Raw genomic sequence first — 23,903 nt, forward strand, 5'->3', positions numbered from 1 at the left:
GAGAGAGAGAGAGAGAGAGAGAGAGGCAGAGACACAGGCAGAGGGAGAGGCAGGCTCCATGCACCGGGAGCCCTACGTGGGATTCGATCCCGGGTCTCCAGGATCGCGCCCTGGGCCAAAGGCAGGCGCCAAACCGCTGGCGCCACCCAGGGATCCCTTGGTTGCTGTTTTTAAGTGTGTATACATTAATAATTATTTATTTGGGGGGAAGAGAGAGAGAGTGGGGGAGAGGCAGAGGGAGAGGGAGAATCTCAAATAGACTCCCCTCTGAGTGCAGAGCTGGACATGAGGCTTGATCTCATGACCCTGAGATTACAATCTAAGCTGAAATTAAGAGTTGGATGCCTGAGTGAGCCACCCAGGTGCCTCAATTTATGTGTTTGAATCTAAAGTTTGTTTCTTATAGACCATACAGAATTGGATTTTGTTTTTTATCTAGTCTGGCAGTCTCTGCCTTTTGATGAGTTAGTCCTTCCAAATCCAAGTAATTAAAGGTAAGGATTTTGTCCGTTTGTTCCTTGTTTACTGCCTTCTTTTGTGTTAGGAAGCCATTTTAATTCCATTGTTATTGTTTTTACCATGTATTCTTTTTAAAAAATTATGGTAAAGTTACATAAAATTTATATCTTAACTATTTAAACTATTTTAAAATGTGCATTTCAGTAGTGTTAAGAATATCCTGGATTGCCTGGCTGCTCAGTCAGGAGTGCATGCAACTTTTGATCTTGGGGTCATGAGTTCAAGACCAACATTTGGCTAACTTAAAAAAAGAGGAATAGTCCCACTGTTGTGCAACAGATCACCAAAACTTTTTCATCAGCAAGGTTCATCCATGTTGTAGCATGCATCAAGATCCATGTAATAGGTTTTCTGTATAATACTCCATTGTATGTATGTATTGCATTTTGTTTATCCATTCATCAGTCAGTGGACATTTGGGTTGATTCCATATATTGACCAATGTGAATAATGCTGCTATGAATATAAATGTGCAATATCTCTTAAAGACTTTTAATTTTTAAAATCTTTTTTAAAAGATTTTATTTAGGGCAGCCCCTGTGGCCCAGCAGTTTAGCGCCGCCTTCAGCCCAGGGCGTTTATTCATGAGAGACACACAGAGAGAGAGAGAGAGGCTGAGACACAGGCAGAGGGAGAAGCAGGCTCCATGCAGGGAGCCTAATGTGGGACTAGATCTCAGGACCCTGGGATCTGGGATCATGACCTGAGCCGAAGGTAGACGCTCAACTACTGAGCCACCCAGGTGTCCCTCTTCAAGACTTTTATTTATTTATTTATTTAATTTATTTATAAATAAGATTTATTTATTTTATTTAAAGATTTTATTTATTTATGAAAGACACAGAGAGAGGCAGACACATAGGCAGAGAAAGAAGCAGCCTCCATGCAGGGAGCCCGATGTGGGACTCGATCCCAAGACTCTGGCATCATGCCCTGAGCCAAAGGCAGACGCTCAACTGGTGAGCCATTTAGGCATCCCTCTTCAAGACTTTTAATTCTTTTGAATATATACCTAGATTTGAAATTGTTGGATCATATGGTAATTCTATTTTTAATTTTTTTGAGGGACTGCCATACTGTTTTCCATAGTGGCTGCACCTTTTACAATTTCGCCAACAGTGTACAAGGATTCTAATTTCTCCACATCCTCACCAATATTGCTTTCTATTTTGTTTGTCTGTTTTTTGTTTTTAATTTTTTTTTAAATTTATTTATGATAGTCACACACAGACAGAGAGAGAGAGAGGTAGAGACACAGGCAGAGGGAGAAGCAGGCTCCATGCACCGGGAGCCCGATGTGGGGCTCGATCCCGGGTCTCCAGGATCGCGCCCTGGGCCAAAGGCAGGCACTAAACCGCTGCGCCACCCAGGGATCCCTGTTTTTTGTTTTGATAGAAGCTATCCTAATGATTGTGAGGTGATATCTCATTGTGGTTTGCTTTGTATTTCTCTAATCATTAGTGATGTTGAGCATCTTATTTTTTTTTTTTAGAGATTTTATTTATTTATTCATGAGACACACACACAGAGAGAGAGAGAGAGAGAGAGAGAGAGAGAGAGAGAGGGCAGACACAGGCAGAGGGAGAAGCAGGCTCCATGCAAGGAGCCCGATATGGGACTCAATCCTGGGACTCTAGGATCACGCCCTGGGCCAAAGGCAGGTGCTAAACCGCTAAGCCACCCAGGGATCTCCATTAGGGATTTTATTAAACGTGAGGTAAATGTATTTCAAAATTCTAAATAAGCTTTGTCCTAAGATTCTACATAAATGAATTCTATACCTATGGTCTACATTGTATTCATCAAATTCTGTTACATGCTAGGTCTATAAAATATATTCAATTCTTTGCATTTAAAACTTCATCAGAATAACTTTATATTTCTCTACTGGTCTTTATGAATACTTTAATATTCATTTCCATTGTGTAAATGAAAAGCCAGCTTATCATTTGGTTATATGCAAGATTCATAAAATTTTATTGCTGAAATAACATCATTTCTAAATTCCCTTCCTCAATGCACTGTTAGCTTCTGTTGAAGAACTGACATTCTCTCACAAGACTTTATTTTTTATGTAATCTCTACACCCAGTGTGAGCTTAAACTCACAACCCTGAGATGAAGAGTCACATGTTCCATCAGCTGAGCCAACCAGGTGCCCCTCATCTTTGTTTTAAGGATGGTTTTGCTGGATATAGGATTCTTGCTTGACAGTTCCTTTTTTTTTTTCTTCTACTACTTTGAATATATCAGCCCACTGCCTTCTGGCTTTCGTCGCTGTTGTCATTTGGCTTTTGTTTTGTTGTTCCTCTATATGTGATGAGTTTTAGATCCTTTCAAGATTTTCTCTTTATATTTCAATGGGTTGGCTATAATAGATCTACATATAGCTCTCTTTGTGTTTATTCTCCTTGGGAATTATTGAGCTTCTTGGATCTACAGATTGTTGTCCATCATATTTGGGAAATTTTTAGCCATTATATCTTCAAATGTTTTTTTCTGCCCCCTTTTCTCTCTTCTCTGCTTCTGGCATTCTCACCACACGTAAATTACCTGATGTCTCCTGGGTCTCTGAGGCTCTGTCTTTCACATTGGATGATTTCTATTGCCCTATCTTCAAATTTATTTATTTTTAAAGATTTTATTTATTTATTCATTAGAGACACACACACAGAGAAGTAGAGACACAGGCAGAGGGAGAAGCAGGCTCCATGGAGGCAGCCCAATCTGGGACTCGATCCTGGTATTCCAGGATCACTGTCCTGCGCCAAAGGTGGGTGCTAAACCGCTGAGCTACCCAGGCGACCCCTATCTTCAAATTTACAGAGTCTTCCTTCTGCCTTCTTGAATCTACTGTTTAGTCCCACTAGCTAATTCTCCTTTTGTTGCTGTAATTTTCAACTTTAGATTTTTAAAAATTGTGGTAAATATACGTAACATAAACTTTACCATTTTAACAGTTTTTAAGTGTACAGTTTAGTGGCATTAAGTATATTCACATTGTTATGCAACCAGCCCCGCTATCCATCTCCAGAATTTTTTGTTATCCCAAACTGAAACCCTGTACCCATAAAAGGATAACTCCCCATTTTCTCCTCCTTTCAGCCTCTGGTAAGCACTATTCTACTTTGTCTCTGTGAATTTGATAATTCTAGTTATTTTATATAAGTGGAATTATACAATATTTCATGTTTTGTGTTTGGAATAATGTGTCATTTAGCATAAATGTCTTCAAGGTTTTATTTCTATTATAGCATATATCAGAATTTTACTCAAAATTTACTTTAACAAAAAAAAAAACACCAAAATTTACTTTAACAATTTCTATAATAGCCAATTTAAAGTCTTTTTTCTGCTAGGTTCAACATCCGGACTTACACAGAAACAGTTTCTATTGTCTATTTTTTGTTTCTTCTGAACTGAAGATAGATTATGCTTTCCTATTTGAATGTCTCGTAGTTTTTTCTTGAAAATTATACATTTTTTATAATATAGCAACTACGGATTCTGATTTTTCTCCCCAAAGGCTTTTTTTTTTTTTTTGGCTTTAATAACTTGACTAAATCTGTGCATTCTGTTTCCTATGTGGTATGAAGATGCTGATGTCTCTGTTCAGTTTTTCTTTTTAAAAATTCTTATTTTGGGGGCACCTGAATGATTCAGTTGGTTAAGTGTCTGACTTTGGCTCAGGTCATGATCTCAGTGTCCTGGGATGGAGCCCCACAGTGCACCCCCTGCTCAGTGGGGAGTCTGCTTGTTCTCCCTCTATCACTCCCCCTGCTTGTTTTTGTCTCTTAAAGTCTGAAAAATTCTTGTTTTTATTTTTTTTAATATTTTGTTTATTTGTGAGAGACAGAGATGCAGAGGCATAGGCAGAGAGAGCCCACTGGGGCAATTGTTCCCAGGACCCCAGGATCATGTACTGAGCTGAAGGCAGATGCTCAACCATTGAGCCACCCAGGTGTTATTTTTTTAAATTTATTTTTAAGTAAGCTTTATATACCCCATGTGGGGCTCAAACTCATGACCCTGAGATCAAAAGTTACAAGCTCCTCTGACTGACTGAGCTGGTCAAGTGCCCTACTTGTTCTTACTTTTAACCCTAGCTTCATAGGTATTACTCTTGTGACTAATGGTCAACCAAAGGTTTGGGCAGATGTTGTACTCAAAGACCTTGTGCTGCTAAGGCTTCACCTTCTATTGATTGCGTGCGCACGCATGTGTGTATGTGTGTGCGTAAGCATATTAAAAATTTTGACAGATTTTTAGTCTGCTCTGGCTTTTCCTTTCTGATGGACCCTCTTGCATCTCTCCTACACCTGTGTGTAAGCTCACAGCCAATTAGCGATGTGTGGATAGAGTGGACCTTCTCTGGTCTTTCCTTCATGAAAAGCTTATAAGGCCTCCTATTGCTGTCTTATTTCTAATGTCTGTTAAATTTTTGTCTGGGCTGCTGGATTGTTGTTTCCCACTGAGATTAATGCTGTTACTGAAAATACCACTGGACACTGGATATGGAATATTTTCACCCAGACTTTAGCTTCATCCATGATCCTATATTAGAATCTTTCTAGAAGAGATCTTAGGAATTTTCACATTCAGCCTTTCCTTATGCACTCTAGGGAAACCAAGACTCCAGAAGCCCCTTGAGCTGCTCAAGGCCCCACTGTAAGCACAGCCAGACTTAGAGCTCAGCCTCTCTGTCTTAGTCCATTTAGGCTGCTATAACAAAATACCACAAACTGGTTAGCTTATAAACAAAATAAATCTATTTTATTTTTATTTTAAATATTTGAGAGAGCAAGAGCAAGCAGGGGCAGGAGCAGAGGAAGTGGGACAAGCAGACTCTCTGCTGATGTGGAGCCCAACTCTGGGCTCAATCCCACGAACCTGAAATCATGACCAAAATCAAGAGTTGGTCGCTCAACTGACTGAGCCACACAGGCACTCCAACAGAGATTTGTTTCTAACAGTTCTGGAGGCTGGAAGCCCAAGATTAGGGTTAGATGAAGGCTCTTTTCTAGATCATAGGCTTCTTGTTATATCCTCACACGGCAGAAGGCAGAATGGATCTCTCTGGATCCTCTTTTATATTCATGAGGACTCTGTTCTCATGACTTAAACACCTTCCAAAGGCCCCAGATACTAATACCATCACCTGTGGTGGGTTAGGATTTCAACATAAATTTGGGGGAGGATATAAACATTCATACCATAGCATTCTGTTTCTAGCTCCCCAAATTCACATCCTTATTACATTTAAAATACAGTCTTTCCATCCCAACAGCCCCAAAAGCTTCGACTCATTCCAGCATCAATTTAAAAGTCTAAAAATCAGTCTCATCTAAATAGCATCTAAGTCAGATATATGTGAGACTCAAGATATTCATCCTGAGGTAAATTCCGGTCCAGCTATGAACCTGTTAAATCAAACAATTTATGTACTTCCAAAATACAGGGTGGGAAGGCACAGGATAGACATTTCTATTCCAAAAGAAACGGGACGATGGGCCCCAAGCTAGTCCAAAACCCAACAAGGCAAACATTAAATCTTACGGCTGAGAATCCTCTTTAACTTGACGCTCTGCCACCTTCTAGATACATTTAATGGGGGTCTTGTCTTTTAGTCACACTGGACCCCCTGGGGTATGCCAGCCCCCATGGCTTTGCTGGACTGCAGTCCACATAGCAGCTCTCCTGGGCTGGAATAAAATGTTAGCAGCACTACCATGGAGTGTTTGGGGGGCCCACCCCCATGGCTCTGCTGGGCAAGGATCTGGCATCCACAGCTTTAGGTGGGTCTTCATATCTGGCCTATTAAAACCCAGGCAATGTGGTCTCTCCCCCACACCTGCCTCTTGAAACTGAAGAAGCTCTCATGATCTCTGAATTGCCTTTGGGGTGCCTTTTTTTTTTTTTTAAGTAGGCTCTATGCTCAGTGTAGGGCTTGAACTCATGACCCCTAGATCAAGAGTCACATGCTCTACCAACTGAGCCAGGCAGGTGCCCCAACCTTCTCCCTTGTCTTAAAGAAAAGAGCATATTAGAAGCTGATTAGTTTGAGATGCTGGGATGGCTCAGTTGTTGAACCAGGATGGCTCAGTGGTTGAGCGTCTGCCTTTGGCTCAGCATGTAATCCCAGGTCTGAGGATTGAGTCCCACATAGGGCTCCCCACGAGGAGCCTGCTTTTCCCTCTGCCTATGTCTCTGCCTCTCTGTGTTTCTCATGAATAAATAAGTCTTTAAAATAAATAAGTAAAATCTTAAAAAAAAAAAGCAGCTGAATAGTTCTATGATCATCTTGTAAAGTCTAACAAGTCCAACAACCTTCCTTCTTTCATTCTAATGTCCTTCCCCTGAAGTCCACATACTATGCTAATCTCCATATCAGAGGGTCACTTGGCTGTACCCTTGTGTTTTCTTCAAAACATGCTTCCACATTTTTTTTGCAATATGGATAGATGGAGAATTTTTCAAACTTTACATTTCTACTTCCCTTTTAACAATTCTGTCCTTAAGTCATCTCTCTTCTCCCATTTTACTATAAAATTCAGAAGTAGATAAGCTGCACCTTCAATACTTTGCTTAGAAACAGCTTCGAGGGGCAACCTGGGTGGCTCAGCGGTTTAGCACCACCTTCTGCCCAGAGCATGATCCTGGAGGCCCAGGATCTAGTCCCATGTTGGGTTCCCTGCATGGAGCCTGCTTTTCCCTCTGCCTGTGTCTCTCCCTCTCTCTCTCCTCTCTGTACATTCTCATGAATAAATAAATAAAATCTTAAAAAAAAACAAAACAGCTTCGACCAAATATCCAGTTCTACTGCTCACAAGTTCTACCTCCCACAAAGCACTGGAACATGAACACAATTCAGCCAAGTTCTTTTCCACTTTTTAACAAGGATCACCTTTTCTTTGAGTTTCCGATAACACGTTCCTCATTTCTGTTGGAAACCACATCAGAATGACCCTTTAGCATCCATATTTCTATCAACATTCAGTTTGCCATCACTTACGGGTTCTCTAAGAAGATGGAGGCTTCCTCTACAGCTCTCTTCCTCTTCTGAGCCCTCACCCAAATCACATTTCAAGATCTGTTCATGGCAATGTAGGCTTTTTCTTGCACAGATCTCCAAACTCTTCCAAAGTCACTTCGACATTTTTAGGTTTGTTACAGCTCCTCACTCCTGGTATTATTATTATTATTTTAAAAATTCAGCTTTATTGAGGCATAATTGACATCCAAAATTGTAAGATATTTAAAGTGTATATTGTGGTGATTTGCTACATAGGTACATTGTGAAAGGGTTCCCTTCATTTAGTTGATTAACACATCCATCACCTCACTATTTTGTGTGTGTTGAGAACCCAAGTTCTACCATCTTAACACATCTTAATTATACAATGTAGCATTATCACCTGTATTTACCATGTTGTACACTAGATCCTCAGATCTTATTCATCTTATAGCTGAACTTTTCCCTACTGCTCCCTACACCCCACTCCCCACCCCAAGCCACTGGCAGTCATTTTTTGTCTCTATTTGTATGAGTTTGAGGTTTTGTTTTAATTCCACATACAAGTGATACCATATGGTGTTTGTCTGTTTGGCTTATCTCACATAGTATAATGTCCTTAAAGTCCATCATATTGTCACAAATGGCAGGGTTCCCTTCTTTCTCAGGGCTGAATAATATTCCACTGTGTGTGTGTGTGTGTGTGTGTGTGTGTGTGTGTTTATCTGTGTCTCACATCTTCATTATCCATTCATCTGCTAATAGACACTTAGCTTGTTTTCCATATGGTGGCTATTGTCAATAATTCTGTGAGAAATGTGGGAGCACAGATATCAATATTCTGTTTTCATTTCCCTTTGACATATACCTAGAAGTGAGACTGCTGAATCACATGGTAGTTCTATTTAAAAATTTTTCAGGAACCTGCATAGTCTTTTCCATAGAGCCTGTACCAATTTACATTTACACCAACAGTATCAAAGTGTCCCTTTTTTCACGTTCTCTCCAACACTTATCTCTTATCTTTGATATTAGCCATTCTGACTGGTATGAGGTGATATCTTGTTGTGGTTTTGATTTGCATTTCCCTGATGATGAATGAGGAACACCTTTTCATGTACTTGTTGGCCATTTGTTGGTCATCTTTGGAAAAATACCTACTCAGTTCCTGTCTTTTTAAAATCAGATTATTTTGCTAGTGAGTTGCTATGAGTTCTTTATATATTTAGGATATTAACCCTTTATCAGATAAATGATTTGCAAATTTTCTCCCATAGGTTGCCTTTTCATTTATTCTGTTGATGGTTTTCTTTGCTGTGAAGTTTTTAAATTTGATGTAGTCCCACTTGCTTTTGTTGCCTTTGCTTTTGGTGTAAAATTAAAAAAATCATTGTCTAAGACTGATGTTAAGGGGTTTAGCCCCTATGTTTTCTTCTGGGAGTTTATGGCTTCAGGTTTTGCACTCATTTCTAAACTATTTTGAATTGATTTTTTTTTTTTTTGTATGGTATAAGAGAAGGGTCTGGTTTCATTCTTTTTTTTGCATGTGTGGCTGTCCAGTTTTCCCAACACCAATTATTGGAGAGGGCTATCGTTTCCCCCGTGTATATTCTGGGCTTCTTTGTTGTAAACTAATTGACCTTATATGCATGGGGTTATTTCTGAACTCTCTATTCTGTTCTATTGATCTATGTCTGTTTTTATGCCAGTACCAAAATGTTTTGATGACTATAGTTTTGTAATCAAGAGGTGTGATGCTTCTAGCTTTGTTCTTCTTTTTCAATATTACACTGGCTATCTGGGGTCTTTTGTGGTTCCATTCAAATTTTAGAATTATTTGTTCTAGTTCGTTGTAGAATGCCATTTTGGTAAAATATTTTGATAGGAATTGCACTGAATCTGTAGATTGCTTTGGGTAATAATTCTTCCAGTCCATAATCATGGAATGTCTTTCCATTTGTATCTTCTTCAATTTCTTTCATCAATGAGTTTTCAGTGTATAGATCTTTCATCTCCTTGGTAAAATTTATTCCTAGATAATTCTTTTGATTCACTCACAAATGGGATTTTCTTAATTTCTCTAGAAGTTTGTTAGTAGTATGTAGAAATGCAACTGATTTTTGTATATTGATTTTGTATCCTACAACTTTACTGAACTTATTATTCTAACAATTTTTTTGAGTCTTTAGGGTTTTCTATATCTGTCTCATATCATCTTGCAAATAAAGTTTTACTTCTTCCTTTCCAATTTAGATGCATTTTCTTTTTTGCCTCATTGCTCTGGCTAGGACTTCCAGTACTAAGTTGAATAGAAGTGGCAAGAAAGGGCACCTTATCTTTTTTCTGATCTTAGAAGAAAAGCTTTTAGGTTTACACTATTGAGTCTGGCGTTCGCGGTGGGCTTGTCATAGAAATCCTTTATTATGTTGAGGCACATTCCCTGTATATCCAGCTGCTTCCACATTTTTAGGTTTGTTATAGCAGCACCATCATGGTCCATTTTTTTTGTCTTAGTCCATTTGGACTGCCACAACAAGATGGAAGTCTGAGATTAGAATGCCAGCATGGTCAGGTGAGGGCTCTCTCCTGGGGTCTATGACTTCATGTTGTATCCTCACATGATGGAAAAGGGAAGGGATCTATCTGGATCCTCTTATAAGACACTAATCCTACTCATGAAGGCTTCATCCTTATGACTTCAGCACCACCCAAAGGTCCCATCTTCTAATATATCACTGGTGGAGGCTAGGATTTCAACACATCAATTTTGGGGGACATTCAGACCATAGCAGTCCTCAGTGACACTTTTGCATTGTGTCCATGTAACTCAGTGTCTGGAGACAATCCCTAGATCTCTGCTCCGTTAAGGGGGATAGTTCTCTGAATGCTTTTAAGAGGAAGATACTCTAGAGTGAGGACAGGTCCCATATCTTGTGAGCATGAGGAAGGGGCAGAGCATGGAGAACCCTAACATATATTGATAATTTGCTACTAATGTCCATCGCTTTGTGTTAACTAACTTACAGTAATTAAAACAAACAAAACAAACAAACACTCTTGAGTTGTTATTTATCCATATGCCACAGATTGAGGAGGCAGGAACTTTTCCAAAGAACAGGGATGAGGGACCAGATATTTGAACCCAGCTGGGCTTATTCCAAAGTCTGCTCTTTTCGGTGACTATAAAAATACCCACCTGTGTTAGCATGGACAAGAATGCTTGCTTAGCTTTTTCCTAGGTCAGGGCCTGGATGTCTTAATCCTTTCTGTCTCCTCTCACCCCCAATCCTTCCTGCTCACTCCAGACCAGTTATAGATCAGAATGTTTGCGGTTAGGCCCATTATTCAGCCATCTCTGAGTTCCAATTTACTTCCTCTCATTATGGTACCCAATGGGCCAAGCCCACTGGGTGGTTTCAGATCCTCAGAGCTGAGACACCACTATCATCTCCCACCCCATCCTGTCACCCTGCAACCTCAGAGAATCTTATTTTTGAAGACTTTGCCCCCTCAAACATTGCATTTATGAAGATATCCTGTTCCCATTATTTATTATCATGAACTGCCCACTGGAACTTCTGGCCAGCCATATTATCTGGGTTGGCAAAACTCATCAGAAAGACAATGGCATGGTGACCCTTAGCTGCCTGCCTGAGACACATGTGGGATTTCTGGAGTACTGAAAATAGCTGACAGTGGCTTATTCTTTCTATGCCTCCTGGAATGGCCTGGGCTCACTATCCTAGGTACCCTCCAGCTCACTGACATACACATGGAGCTGGGCTTGAAGCTAGACTTCTCGGCACCCAACATGGTGGTCTTTTCACTCAGGTTGCTTTCTAAACTTTTGCACCCAGTCTTCCCATATCCCCAAACCACCAAGAGTTTCCCACTCTCCAGAACAGATCTACTTTGTTGGCCTAGTACTTACAGGGATCCATGATCTGTCATAACCTGCCTGCATTTTTCAGATTATCATCGTCGATCCTCCCCCAAAGCACTGCTGTGTTTCTCTGTGATGTTCCTAGTGTCCCTGAGAACTTTGCAAGTGTTGGTGCCCGGACTTGAGACACCTTGCCTTCCTTTCCCATCTGGAAACCACTCTCTGCCAGAAGACTTTGGCCCTTAATTGTCTGTACCACTCATGCAGCCCTTACCACTTTCTGCCTCACTGTATGGGCTCAGCTTTTGGCCTTCCAGTGCTCAGCCAAGGAGCCAGCACTGAGTTAATCTCCCAGCTCAGTTCCTCTCTAGGCTTTCACCATGCCTGGCATGCTGAAGGAGCACAGGAAGGGTCCTCCCTGTGATGGTAATTAAGCACTTGTATTTATCACTGCATCCTTGTTTTTCAGTTGGGGAAATGTAGGTAGGCCTGGGAATCCCTGCTGTTCTAGCTTTTCTTATTATCCCAGTGGAGGTTTTAAATTTTCTTTTATTACAAAGGCCAATGAAAGAAATATCACTCCCCAACATAAGAAAGGACTGTATGTCTCAGAAAGTTCCTGGGGGTGGGGGGGTGGGGCAGGAGCAGAATATTTTTCCCATCCCAGGACCACCAACAGGTGTGGGCTGAGGGCAGGGGCTGCTTAAAATTTGCATCTTGGGGTCTGCTTCTCCTTTGCCTGCTTAGGGAGGAGGGAAAGCCTAAGGCCTCTCTGCCACCAGGACTCCCTACCCATGGAGTGTGGTAGCTGGCAGCAAAGAATAATTTTTCCCCTGGATCTGCCACCTTATCACTCTAAGAACATCTACCTTTGGGTGATTCAAATGGACATATATTTACAATATATCATATGTACATATAAAATATATTTAAAATAAAACATTTTAATTAGCAATAATTGCACCTCGGATAAACCTCATTGGATACGATACTGCCACTGCGCAAAGCTAAAATAAAACATTTAGAAAAAAACACTCTTTGCTAAACATCCCAGAAAGACAGAACCAACATACCAAGTTTAAATATCGTCAAAGGCTAGTGCTTCCCTTCCCTGCTGTCTTGTGGTTTCTACCTTTCTTTGCAAATGTTTAGGGACTGGTGTTTGTTCTTGCTTCAACCACAGGGATTTACAGAGAGAAACTGAGGCAGAGGGTTGCAGGCACACAAGCATGAGCTTCCTGCCCTTATTGCCTTTTTGTGCCCAAAATTAGCATTCAAAAATCTATTAAGCAGCTATATTATTGAGAATACACAACCTTTCCATAAAACTGGCCTGAGGTAAGCTCTGAAAATGGTTCACTATTCACTCGACCCAGAAAATCCCACAAACTCATGCAAACTAAGAGGTTCAAATCTTCACTTCCTATTAAGAACACCCCTGAAATTGCCCAGACCATCAAGGTTATGTGTATCTGAAAAGCATCCAAGTCTCTCAAAGATTACACTTTGCAGAAGCAATGCATGCATGCTGTTCTGTTACTATAATGTTCAGCTTTCAGCAGCGGGACAGGGGCTCACCCTACCATTGCTGAAAGCGCCCCTGCTCAAAGTGGAACACAAATGTGGCCGGGCATGGGTTGAAATGACAAACAGTGACTCTTCTACAAATGTGGAGGTTTATTTCAACAAAATGTGAAACGAATACATTTGACTGATGCTCCTTGCTCATCAGGGTATGTGTCCATCGAATTCTCAAAGAGACAAGTGAAGGCTGCTTTGTGAACGAAGTGAATATGGCAATCTCAGCTCAAGCAAGTCTTGGTCAATACATCATTTATACTCCTCCTAGCTCAGTAACCTTGCATATGTAATGGGCTGGGGGAATATTAGATTGCTCAATTTCTATGGCTCTTCCTGGCTTCTCTGTATGAAAACCCCGTCTGGGGGCAGACCTACACTGAGGTGCTCTGGGGATGGGGGTTGGGAGGCAGGGTGGTAGGTAGGCATGACAGACTTCCAGAGAGGAACCGTATTCACTTAATGTGTCATAGTTTGGTGAAGAGGGAAAAAGTAAAACAAGTGTGACCCACCCTGCCTCTGAAGAAATGCCAGGGTGAGCACAGGGGTTTGTGCCACCTACAGGTATGTGGAATTTTGCTAATTACAGAAAAGAATAATCTGGTCCAAGACTAATCCAATATTTACTTAAGCTGATACCAGCAGTAGTGGATGCTTCTCTCTGGACTGAACATTGTTCCCCACCTTTTCCTGCCCTCAGCTCCAAGCTCCAGCAGGCAGGCAGTGGAATCTCCAGCCACACAGTGCCCATTTGCATGAGCCAGTCCCAAAGAAGGGGGTAGAGCTTGTTCTTGTGCGTGTACTATAGCGTTAAGGCTCAAAACTGTAGCTTGTACAAAAGTATTCATACCACTCTACTAAAATGTCTTAGTGATTGATTTCTTCCTTGGTCATCAGAGACAAATGCAATTAGCTGCACTGTGAAAACCGGATGCTACACCAGCCCTGATCACCTGCCACTCCTGCTTGAGGAACACCAATGGGGGGAGTCCAGAAACTCTTTCCTTGAATAAACAGGTTGTTGAAAAGAAACTCTCTCCACCACTGGTGAGGAGGCCCCAGCCGCTGGCCGAGGAGGGACCAGTGAGCCTGGAAGACAACAGCACCACGATGGAGTTGTAGATAATCTTAAGGTCATGTGGATTCTGTGTTCCCCGGAAGCCTGCTCACATCGGGGAAGACCAGTTTCTGTGCTGAGAGGTCACACCAGGGTTCCTTTCAGCAGCTGTGGGGAGACCAGCTGTATCTGCTGCTTGTGGACATTCCAGGAAGAGACAAGACCTGGAGGGAAGAGGGATGTCCACTGCTAGGAGAGTTGCTCTGGAAATAGAGCTGAGTGACTCTGGAGGCACTAGTAACCTTTTAGAACTATCAAAGCTCCAGGCTTAATAGTAAGTAATAACTTTCCAAGTTCTAAAAAAGAGAGATTATCTGGCCCACTTTCCCTATGGCATGAGTTATTACTTCCCATCAGTGACACAAAGGGCCAGGCCCCCCACCCCCACTCCTCTTCTGCCCTAGCTTGGGCTACTGCACTGCCTATGTGGCTACCAGCAAGTGCAACAGCTGGTTGAGCAGTGATATGCAAGGTAGTGATAGTTCAACCATCTTTCCATTTGTTCTAAGAGAATCAAGCCCACAGTCAAGGCCCCTAAATCAACAATGTGACTTGGTCTATCTTCTTTCTTTGCTTCTTAAGTCACAGTTTTGCCCTCATCTTTGAGTTCTCATGTAGCTTGCAGATTTCATACTCCATGAAGAAACAAGTACCTTGGTGTGATTAAACCAGGAACTAGTCCTCTCTCGTACCTAGTGCATACCAGGCTGAACATGGAGGTAAAAAAGACAATGGACTTGAGGCTTTTTCCCTGCCCCAGCCCTCCTCTGCTGCCTCTGGCTGCAGGCTCATGGAGCCGGGGCTAAGGGAGGGCTTCTGACTGCCCGACAACACTTCACATTTCCCTGGGCTGGGACCAAGGAGCTGTCAGGACAGGAGCAGCAGCCCTGCTTTTATGTAGTGAGACCTCACGGTACAGGCTTGTACCCTTCATTGCCTTCGTGAGTCATTGCAGGAAAGGAGGGCTGTAGTCACAGACAAAATAATAAATACTGAACAGGATGGGTGTGACCAGTAGGGGCTTTGTGACCCTATATCCCATTATGTCATGCATAACTGAAAACGTTCGAGGGGGAAGCAAAATGCCATTTGGATGCCAGTGCTGGGTCTTCTGTGCCTTCTCATTAGAGTGGTTTCAGCTGTAAGAGGCAGCTCTAGCCCTTTTCTCCAGAGGCAGGGATGGGCAGGAAGCTCTTTCTACGTTGAAGGGGAGTCCATCGTGGAGAGGATCCGTACGACTTCTGCTCGCTGAGTGGGTGAGATATGCTGAGTCATATGGACGATGGAGTCCATGGCAACCTCGGGATTGGCCTGTACCAAGCTGGAGAGGAAGATTGGGGATGGTGAAGAAGAGAGAAGCAGAAGTGTCTAGATGGGGAGCGAGGAAGTTAAGAACTACCTGATAACATGCTAATAGAATCCACTGCAGATATATCAGGCACCACCTCACCTAATTTGTTTTCCTATATGAAAAAAGTCCCCAGCAGCAAGGCAGGTACAAAAAGGACCTGACACGTTTTTGCTACGTCAAAAGGTAAGGAATTACTTAAAAAACCCTAAAAAACCAAAAACCTGAACCAAAAAACCCCCCCAAACCAATAGGGACATGTCAGAGAGTGGAACCAGCACAAAGGTGCTTCCACTGGCTAAATCTGGGACATTTTGGGCATTAAAGTTAAGTGTAATAATGAATTGCAAATTATTTTAAAAAATATAAATTCATTATTGGCGTAGGCTAATGAACATGTACATGAATGGGGGGAGAGAGAAGACTGCTCACGGAGACTGGAGTGAGGACTGTGGAGGACAGAGAGTTGGGAAGTTCTCCTTTTTGCAACCTTGCCATAAAAACTGGATCAGACACGGGTCAGCCAGGAATGCCTGAAAATCCTGATGAGGAACAGGACATCTCCATGGCCTTAAAGTGTCTCCCCACAGATTGCCTATTAGGTGCAATGGGGAAAATCAGTAATCATACAGTGGAGAAATCGAGTAACATCTTGGCCAGGTTATTCTAACATCAGTAGGAGCAAAGGACAGGTCTCCAGATGTGGTACCCTGTGAAGGCTACTTCATGTATGTAATATTCCAGTGGAGAATGTAGCTGCCATGGAATCAGCTTTTCTCACAGTCTGAAGATCTGCACTTGTAGCTAATAGTTGGGCACAATGAACTAAGCCTTCATCTAGGGGAGATTACTAAGTGCCCTAGAGCCCAGCAACTGAGAAAGAATTGTGTTTCAGGGCTCTATTTTTACTGGAGGGTTCATTACAGCAGTCTCCAACAGAAAAAACCCACAAAGACTGTAAGGCATCATCTCACGATTTGTTCTTAAATCTTAGCTCCTTCCAAAGAAGTGAGCCCAATTTCTCCTACGCAAGTTCCCCAATGCGGGTCTCACCTGCGGATCTGCTTGAGGACATAGTCTCTGCTGATATATTTGATGTTTTCCTCGATTACTGAGCGAACACCATCTTCCTCGGTCAGCTGTTTCTCCAGCCACTCCACCAGGTCCTTGTTATTGTCCCAAACGTAGGCCTGTAAACAACAACTCCTGGTCAAACACCGGGGCTAGGCTGGACACTCTGTTCACTTTCTGGAAAATTCACTCCAACAGCTGGCTCAGTAAAAAAGAGTTGTTCAAGTTTTTCCACTATTGTTGGCATTGTAAAGAGGAAAGAGGCCTCAGGACAGGAGCTGTCCTCATTCTCTCTTTTCTTCTTTTGGTACAAGATGCATCTTTGAAGCATTCGCTTGGGCCCCTGGAGGCATCAGGGCTCACACCTGACTCAAGTCCTCTCATTCTAGGTTTTTACCTATTCCACTAAGGCTGAGAGAATGTAATCACCTGATGGACCTGAGAGAGTTAAAAGCCCAAATTGTTTAATCAAGTTCTGATTGTGGGGAGCCTGCCTGGTTCAGTCAGTAGAGTGACTCTTAATCTTGCAGTTTTGAGTTCGAGCCCCACGTGGGTATAGACTTTACTTAAAAAATAAAAATTAACATGTATTTAAAAAAAAATAAAAATGAAGGGGCGCCTGGGTGGCTCAGTCATTTGAGCATCCGACTCTTGATTTTGGCTCAGGTCATGATCTCAGGGTTGTGAGATCGAGCCCTGTGTCCAGTTCCATGCTCAGTACAGAGCCTGCTTGAGATTCTCTCTCCCTCTTCCTCTTCCCAACTTGTGCATATGCTCTCTCACTCTCTAAATACGTACATAAAATCTTTAAAAAAAAGGGAGGGGGGGATCCCTGGGTGGCTCAGCAGTTTAGCACCTGCCTCTGGCCCAGGGCGTCATCTTGGAGTCCCGGGATCAAGTCCCACATCAGGCTCCCTGCATGGAGCCTGCTTCTCCCTCTGCCTGTGTCTCTGCCTCTCTCTGTGTCTCTCATGAAAAATAAATAAAATCTCTTAAAAAATAAATAAATAAAAAAATGAAATGTGTTTTTTCTGAGGAAGTGAGACACAATTTTAAAAATGTAAGTCTCTAGCCCCCGCCAGGCTGGCAGATGAGTTGCCTGGTTGTGGAAGTCTCTTTCAATGAGGCCTGGGGGGACTGATGTGTGGGAAGTCTTGCTGCTAGGGGAGAGCCAACAGGTCAGAAATCGACCCCCCATTTTACCTTCTGAGAATATTCTAAAGGTGCAAGGCGTCTGTAACCCTGAAAGTCTCGACAAACCACCTTGTGCCTTTTTTTCGAGATCATTTAGCCGAGTATTTCCTAGGTAGTTGACTACATAATAATTCAGGAGTGTGTTAGAACCTAATAGCCTTCTCCTTGCTCTCTTCTCCTCTCATTTTCTTTACAAATCATTTAGGAATCGTTTTGTTAATGGTTTCCGGAAAACCAAGTACCACCATTAGGGCTCATTCATATTTATGTCATTTTGTTTGGGTAATTAAACACAAAGCTCGTCATTTAAAGGTGCGCTATCCTTCTCTGTTATCACTAACGAAGTCAAAGTCAGAATGACAATGAGTTTGGAGCTGTAATTTAATAGGTGGGTGCATTAGGGACTCTCAGAAGCTTTGAGGCTTGAGCTGTGGCTCAGGAATCCTGCATACCAGCAAGGCGTCAGTGCCACAATTTTAACTTCAGGACCCACAAGGCACAGAGGGAAGGTCTTCTTCACACCCTTCAAGGGCAGCACTCAGTCAGAAACTAAGCACTGTGTGGTTTTCTAACTTTCTATTTCATGCCTTCATAAAGAATGGTTTTTCACAGACTCTTGCTTCATCTCTAACTTAGCTGGTGAGTTAGCTATGACTGGTTATTTATTACATCACGTGACTGACTTCCACATTTCTAAAAGTTCTTAAGGAGTCCTTCACAGTTAAAGGATTAAGGAGCCCAGGATTAAGGGTCAGCAGTGTGCCCTTTCTAGTTCTTTCTCTGGCCCCCAACATGCCTGCTCTGTTTGGAATAATAGACACAAAGATCAGCTCTCCTGGCCAGGGTGGGATGGCCAAGCTGGCGTAGGCCCAAGCAAGACTTCCCACCTCTCAGTGCCTCGTCAATCTCTACTGACAAAGAGGAGGGATGGTGATGTTGCCCCTACAATGCAGTGGTCTTCACTCCAGCATCCTAGCACCAGTGTACCCTGCATATGGACTGGATATACTGGGATTCTTACCCGCTGCCACCTGAACTCAGACATTTCCATCTCTATCATTGGCAATTTAGACTTCTCTAAGGCTTGAGAACTTATGCACATGCCCCTACTTATGCAGATTTTGGGGGCTGGAAAAAATAAAACGGTGAATGCTTCTTGGGTTTCAGAATGGAAAAAAAAAAAAAAAAACAACACAACTAGATTTATCCAAGAATCACAAAGCCTTTAGTTTAGGAGAATATTTAATACTCTTATTAATCATTTTTAATCCGTTTGCTTTTAATTAAGAAACAGCATGATGCTTTCCTATCAACATATGCCAGGGAGCAGATTAATTGTGGCTTAAGATAACTCTCCTTGATTGGTGTAATGTATTAGCTAACGAGATGCCTGCTTCTAACGATGCTCAGACAGTATGCTGGAAAGCCAGCTACCCTCTAGAGGAAACTCTTCTGTCTTCCCCTCCCACAGCCATAGAATATGCTAGGTGTTTAAATTAAACATTAAAAAAGTTCCTAGATAGGATTAAAGCAACGCATTCCAAGTTTTGGAGTTGTTGCTCTAAAGTCTCCTCTTTGAAAACATGGGCCCCATGTATGGAAGATTTGCTGTTCGCTCAAAATATGACAACTGGATGACAACCACCAAACCTTAGTAAAGTTTTCATCACGGCAGAGTATACAAAGGCGAAGGGGTTGCAAATCCCAGTCAATAGCATTTGTAGCAAGAATAAACAAATGTAAGCATCCACAGTGCCACAGGTTTTTCCAAATGGGTCTGGGAGGGTTTGATGTACTGTTGTGGCCTAACTGCTTTTAACTAGGAAGAGCAAGGCTCCCTTGTATGGAGGGAGGGAGGCTACTCCTTGTTTGCCCTCCTAGAACAGAGATGGAGGACTCATCATTCCAGGCATCCAGAAAGATGGGCCAACCCTATTCATAGAAAGAAAGCCATTATCATTTCCTCCCTTAAAATTATGAAAATGTGGCTAATTATTCCTAGTGTTCCAAGTGTGGATTTTAGAAGCAAGTGTGAAATGCTGGGCTGCTCATTTCTTGACAGGCCTGGGCTCATAAGTCACCTGCCTCACACTCATGACAATCAGAACATTCTAATACCAATAAAGTATTAATAATTAAACATCACAACACTGGCCTTAAAATAAATGTTCAGCAGATACTTTATCTTTCTCTGCATCAGTGGATAAGTATCTCAGGCACTATGCAGTCTCGCTAATTGTATGTACTAATTAGTCTATCGCACAAAATCTAAATGACCTGTTTAGAAAGTTTCCTTTCTAAGTATTGGATAGCTGTTAAGTCCTCCTTATTCACTGTACAGGAGGACCAGAGAGTGACCAGGGCACAGTCTGATGGATGTGCGTCCTGATTTCCATGCCCTATAGATAGCCTACCTTGTGAGCTATCTGGAGACACCTCTAGCAATGTGATTTTTTCTGAAGCTTAGGAGTAAAACAGCAAACAGCCATGTGGGCTGGGGTGGCCTGTGGACCCCATCTCCTCACAGCTACTCCAGTCTCAGCCCCAGGCTGACCCAGGGCCAAAAAATATTTTCCAGGTTCTGCCTTCCCTGGCTGCAAATCAGAAGTTTGGTGCATGAGACTTGTCCAGGGGTAGTTTGAGGCCAGGCTCTGGGGACAGGGGAACTTGACCCTACGAGTGGCACTTTGTCCTCTGTCATCCTCACAAGGGCCTCCACTGATCAACCATCACATTTAGAAATCCAGAGTAAGAGTGACTGGGTAGTGAATGATCAGGATAATAAGAATGCGTTACGGCACCCTAGATTGTGGATAAGTTAGAGCAGGCCTAATGAAAAGACAGTACTGAGAAGCTACTGTGCTCATGGCTTCTGCTACGATCATGAAGTTACACATCTGTAGCTCTTAGTTTATGTTATTGTTTTACCCTCTGACACAGGTTGTGCTGAGAGAAAAGGAGCAAAAAAGGGCCTCTTTTGTGTGTCTATGGAGTGCCAAGCACTGTGCTCCATACCTTATTTCTCATGTCATTTGAAACTCATTGAACCCTGTAAAAGAAACATCATCTCTGTTTTACACAGGAAGGGGCAGAGGCTTAAATAAATATCATGTCCAACTCAGCAAGGTTGAGATGCCAAAAATTTATGAGATTCCAAAGACCACGTTCTGCTCACGGGTTCTAATCTCAGTTTCTACTACTGGAGCTTGGGGGGTTGGGGGAGGTGGGGGGTGGAGAGGATCAGTCTTTGAAAAACCACATACCTCAGACTATGGATCTAAGAATTGAGAGAGAGAACCTACCCGCACAACAGCCGCACACCATATTCCTATGACCCAATTTAAACCTAAGTTCTTGGTATTATTTTCAGGGAGCTGCAGTAATGCTTTTCTTCTCTTGCAGTGAAGCCCTGAACCATAAACCTTACTACTTCCTACAATAGGACTGTCCCAGTGGGTTCCAACAGAGTCCTGTGACTCCTGGGAACAGGTTCCTCTCTGGGAAACAAAAGAATTTGCCCTGCTAAGTTACATAACATCACAGTGTCTTCAAATTTTCTGCCCCCAAATCTCTTTCTTCAGGATTATGATTAAAAAAACAAATTCGCTGGGACAAAAGAACACACAGCATGGCTGATGCCTATCACTAAAGCCCTTTCCCTGCCAGTAGCCACCGTGAGGATCAGAGGGTCTCCTCCTGGTGCAAAGCCAAGGTCTGGACTTGGTCGGTGTCTACACTTGAGACACAGTGCACATTATCTATCACTGTTTGAAGAACCAAAAATGGGGGGCAGCCGACATTTTTAAGGTTTTAAGCCATTCCCAAACATGGAGCTGATTCTATGTCAGCCCTTCAGAGGCAGCACAGATGGCTTTTGCACAGTGCAACACTTTTCTCTCAAGGGCGCTACAGATTTTATCACCCACCCCACACTAAACTAGGTCCTACTGAGCCTACAGAATATGGAAGGAGGCTTCAAAACCACATCATAGCATCACTGCCCTTCCTTTGTCTCCTCAGCTGTCCTCCTGGACTAAAGAGCTCAAGAAAATGTGGTCTTTTGTAAACAGGAGGGAGGGGGTAGCCTTAGTTATTAGGTACAGTTGGGCCCAGTGCCTCAGGCAGCCTCCTGACTTCCTGGGGCTGCGGTTGTCTCCTGCACTTGATTTACAGCTGGACTCTGTGTACCTACATCTCTACGAGATGGCCAGGACCTGCTCTCTAGATGCACCATCCCCTGGATATAGGATGCTAAGGGACAACTGAAGGGCCCTCCCCCCACCACCTCACTTCATGCTTGGAAGGAAGCGATTCCTTCTCACCCCTGTGCTTACGGAGGCCGTGCACGTCCATTACTGACTAATGTGGTAGGCAGGGGGTGCAGGCCTCTCCTGGCCACACACACACACACACACACACACACACACACACACACTCCATTTACCTAGCCAGCAACTCTTAACTGGAGAACAACCTCTTATTTTACACTTGCGTGACTTTCAATGCCAACTTCCACTAGAAGCTGCCAGTAGCCACTGACAAAATTGTCTCACTCAATTATGATGCCACAGACTGACCTTAACCTGAACCAGATGTCGCATAAGGCTGCGCTCGCCCACTGCACATCTGAAATATTTATCTAAAGAAGCTTTTCAGTCGTAAAGAAATGGGTAGGCTTAACACATAAAGGTGAATCTTAGAAGCACCCAGATTCACTGGCTTTAACAATGATGGTGAATCCTCGGAGTTCCTTCCTGAGAACAGTCAGCAGAGACGTCAAGCAACACTTTGCAGGAAGAAGCTGAAGGGCCTGCGCTCCCTCAAGAGTATGCTAACCCAGTAGGCACCAAATATTCTGATCAAAATATCAGGAAAAGACACTTTCAGCATATACTACCAATATTCTGATAAAATGTATATATGATATATATGATTTACTTTTAACCCATGTAAGAACCACCAATAAGGGTCAATTATTTTTCTTAGTAAAAGTAAATAGAGAAATAAAAGTTCCAACTCTTTCTTCTCACCCTCTCATGGACTGTCTTGTGCAGCCCACAATTTCAGGACCAAGTGCTGGTATCTGGTCAACTTGGGCTCAGACCTATCCCTTCCCAGCCCTGGGGCAAGAGTAGCAGGGAGGCACTAGTCCAAGCCCTGTGTCCTCTCCATGAGATCAGCCCAAGAAGATGTGGGATTCATAGTTCCCCGCAGGCAGGGTACACATTTCTTTTCAGCTCAGATTTGAAATCAGAAGACCTTTAATTGAAGCCTTAGCATCTCTTGCCTACATAACCATCACCCCCAATTAGGCTTCTTGCTCCTGACCCCTGCAGTTCTATCCCCCACCCAGTCTTCTGAGCGATTTTCCGACAACACAAATCAGAACATGTCATTCTGCTGCTTTGAATACCTCAATGGCTTCCCACAGACATCAGTCCAAACCCTCAACACATATGCTATGGCCTGACATGATCCCAATCTCTGAGCCATCCTGAAATATCTCCAGTGCTTTGGATGAATGATACTGTTGCTATCAGGCCTTGAAACATGCCATTCCTTCTTTCTGGAACATTCCTCCTATCTTCTGGCCACCTTCACCCCCATCCCAATCTTTTCTTCTGGTTTATTCCTACTTTGTTTTCAGGTCTGCTGAGATACCATTGCTAGAAGTCCTTGACTCTCCTCCTCCTTCCCACAGAGTGGCTCAGGTGTCCTTCTCTATGCTCCATGATGTCCTGGGTTTGCTATGTTTAGTATCAGCCATACTGCTGTACGTGACCTCACAGCCAATCTATCTCCCCCTTGAGATGGTGGGCTCTGTGTGGATAGGAATAGCATCTGCCTCTTTCACTTTTGGGGCTTAATGCAGTATCTGGTATACAGTAAGTCTTCAAAAAGGTCTACTGAATGATAGAACGAGCAGCAAAAAAATGTCCTACGACCTCTTCTAACAAGCCATTGAGACGTGTTCCTGTGTGGGAAGGGGACAAGGCATAGGCCTGTATGCTTCCCTTCCACTTCTGCCTTTAGAGACCTGGGGATTCTTTTTTTTTTTTTTTTTTTTTTTTTTTAATTTTATTTATTTATGATAGTCACATAGAGAGAGAGAGAGAGAGAGAGAGAGGCAGAGACATAGGCAGAGGGAGAAGCAGGCTCCATGCACCGGGAGCCTGACGTGG

The 23,903-nt window shown here is 42.7% G+C and overlaps 1 protein-coding gene and 1 non-coding gene across 19 annotated transcripts in view; both read right to left on the reverse strand.

Annotated features, from left to right (window-relative positions):
* Window positions 1-12,283: 12,283 nt before the first annotated feature.
* Window positions 12,284-12,422, reverse strand: LOC112655711 (U4 spliceosomal RNA). The gene has a single exon (XR_003133845.1). It is a non-coding gene; the product is annotated as a U4 spliceosomal RNA (small nuclear RNA).
* A 648-nt stretch (window positions 12,423-13,070) lies between these two features.
* ACACA (acetyl-CoA carboxylase alpha) overlaps window positions 13,071-23,903 on the reverse strand; it is a 284,222-nt gene continuing 273,389 nt past the window's right edge. For all 18 annotated transcript variants that reach the window (XM_025439931.3, XM_049114191.1, XM_049114189.1 and 15 more), the window contains 2 exons: window positions 16,510-16,646; window positions 13,071-15,429 (listed from right to left, as the gene is read on the reverse strand). In XM_025439931.3, coding sequence (XP_025295716.1) covers window positions 15,306-15,429; window positions 16,510-16,646 — 261 coding nt within the window. In that variant the 3' untranslated portion in view covers window positions 13,071-15,305. The remainder of the gene's footprint in view (window positions 15,430-16,509; window positions 16,647-23,903) is intronic.

Source organism: Canis lupus, chromosome 9, assembly GCF_003254725.2.
Source record: "Canis lupus dingo isolate Sandy chromosome 9, ASM325472v2, whole genome shotgun sequence".
NCBI lineage: Eukaryota > Metazoa > Chordata > Mammalia > Carnivora > Canidae > Canis > Canis lupus.